Source organism: Pyrus communis, chromosome 4 (assembly GCF_963583255.1).
Source record: "Pyrus communis chromosome 4, drPyrComm1.1, whole genome shotgun sequence".
In the NCBI taxonomy this organism is placed as follows: Eukaryota; Viridiplantae; Streptophyta; class Magnoliopsida; order Rosales; family Rosaceae; genus Pyrus; species Pyrus communis.
In genome coordinates, this window is record NC_084806.1 from 26,992,812 (window position 1) to 26,994,522 (window position 1,711).

The 1,711-nt window shown below is 42.1% G+C and overlaps 1 protein-coding gene across 1 annotated transcript; it reads left to right on the forward strand.

Annotated features, from left to right (window-relative positions):
- Nucleotides 1–961: 961 nt before the first annotated feature.
- On the forward strand, nucleotides 962–1,711 carry LOC137730878 (transcriptional regulator SUPERMAN-like). Its single transcript, XM_068469872.1, has one exon. It carries the CDS (start codon nucleotides 962–964, stop codon nucleotides 1,709–1,711), a length of 750 nt encoding a protein of 249 aa, XP_068325973.1.

Genomic DNA, 1,711 nt, shown 5'->3' on the forward strand with positions numbered 1-1,711 from the left:
AAATATAACTGGAAAGATGGCAGACAAAACAAAGTTACCTGGTTTTTTGTTGTTGAGTTCAGAGTATTGAGTGTGTTGAGAGAGCTTTCTGCTTGCTTTTCTTGCTGCTTTTATAGACTTCTCAGCCCGAGTGTCCAAGCTTTCCCTTTCTAGTGCATTGTCCTATCGGTGATTGCTCTTGGAACAAGGTGAGTCACCATTTTTCTTTTCATTATTTACTTACCCCTACCATGGAAAAGTACTTTTTCACCGAGGGTTAGCTGCCCTCTACTCCTTGTCACTTCCATCATAAGCTTGATGCCTATTAGCTGCCAAATAACTATATTTAAATCCACCCTGGGCTGCTGCCTTCACCAGCCCAAAACAAACAAGCTTTTTGCACACCTAGGCTTTAATTGAATTGAGCCCAATACTAATTATCCACCCGAACAATCCAATAAGTAAATTTCCTCGTTATCTCTCATATACCTTTTTTGTTTTTGAGGTGTTTATTTATTTGGCCGATAAAGAAAAATGCATTGATAGTTAGAAATAGTTTTTAGCTTAAATGACTAATAAGACAATATACCCGAGGTTCTATTTTCATGGCTCCTCCTTTAGTTCGCTTCTATAAATTAAATAAACATAATTAAGGACCCATCTCATTAATTTATCTTGTGCTTGGGAAATTTGAACCAGTAAACACACATATGGATTGACGTTGAAGCCACAGTAACTGTCCTGGTATACAGAACATAGCCAGAGGTGGCCTAACTTATTTAAATGTGTCTTGCACTAAAATCCAACTGCTTGTTGCCCAACTTCGGTGATACACTCGGTGTTAGGGTTTCATTTTGTCTCTACTATCTCCTCTCCTAAGCCCATCTCCCTATTTAATCCTTTTCACCATTTGCTTCCATATCAACTCATCCATCAATATCTCTCTATATATCTTAAATGTTAGTACAAGTACCATACTACCATGGCTGAACTCGGCCTTCTCTCCCGGACCGATCTCCAGAACTTACCTCTCTTACAACAAAATCAACACCAAACCCAGTTATCAAGCCCTAATTTGGTCCCCAAAGCCTGGATGTGGAACCCTAAGCCAGTTCAAGAACCCGAAGATGACTCATGGGAGGTGAGAGCCTTCGCGGAGGACACTGGTAATGTAATGGGCACCACATGGCCTCCAAGGTCTTACACTTGCAAATTTTGTAGAAGAGAATTCCGATCCGCCCAAGCCCTAGGCGGCCACATGAATGTGCACCGCCGTGACCGGGCTCGCCTCCACCAATCCCTTCCTCAGATGAACCCGGCAGCAATCTCATCAGCTTCCACTTCCTCATTCATAATCCCAACTCAAGAACTTGTGAATAGAAATGGTGGATCTTGCCTTGTTTACCAATTGCCAAGCCCTAGTAGTATAAATGATGCATCCTTCAATACTGCGACAACTTTGATGAGCTCAAGTAGCACAAATGGTCATGGTGTTGAGTCATCACCATCCACTCTTCTTTCAGTTTCACCCAATATTCCACCTCATGACTACTTAGTCTCAGTTGTGCCACCAGCTGGAAGAAGCAATTCTAATTCCCAATATTGTCACTCAAACAAATCATCAGCTCATGATGATCCGGAACCCTTAACGTCCGGAACAGAAAATGGCAATTTTGAAGAGCTTGATTTAGAGCTTCGGCTTGGGCATGGTCGACCGGCAATACCATCTTGA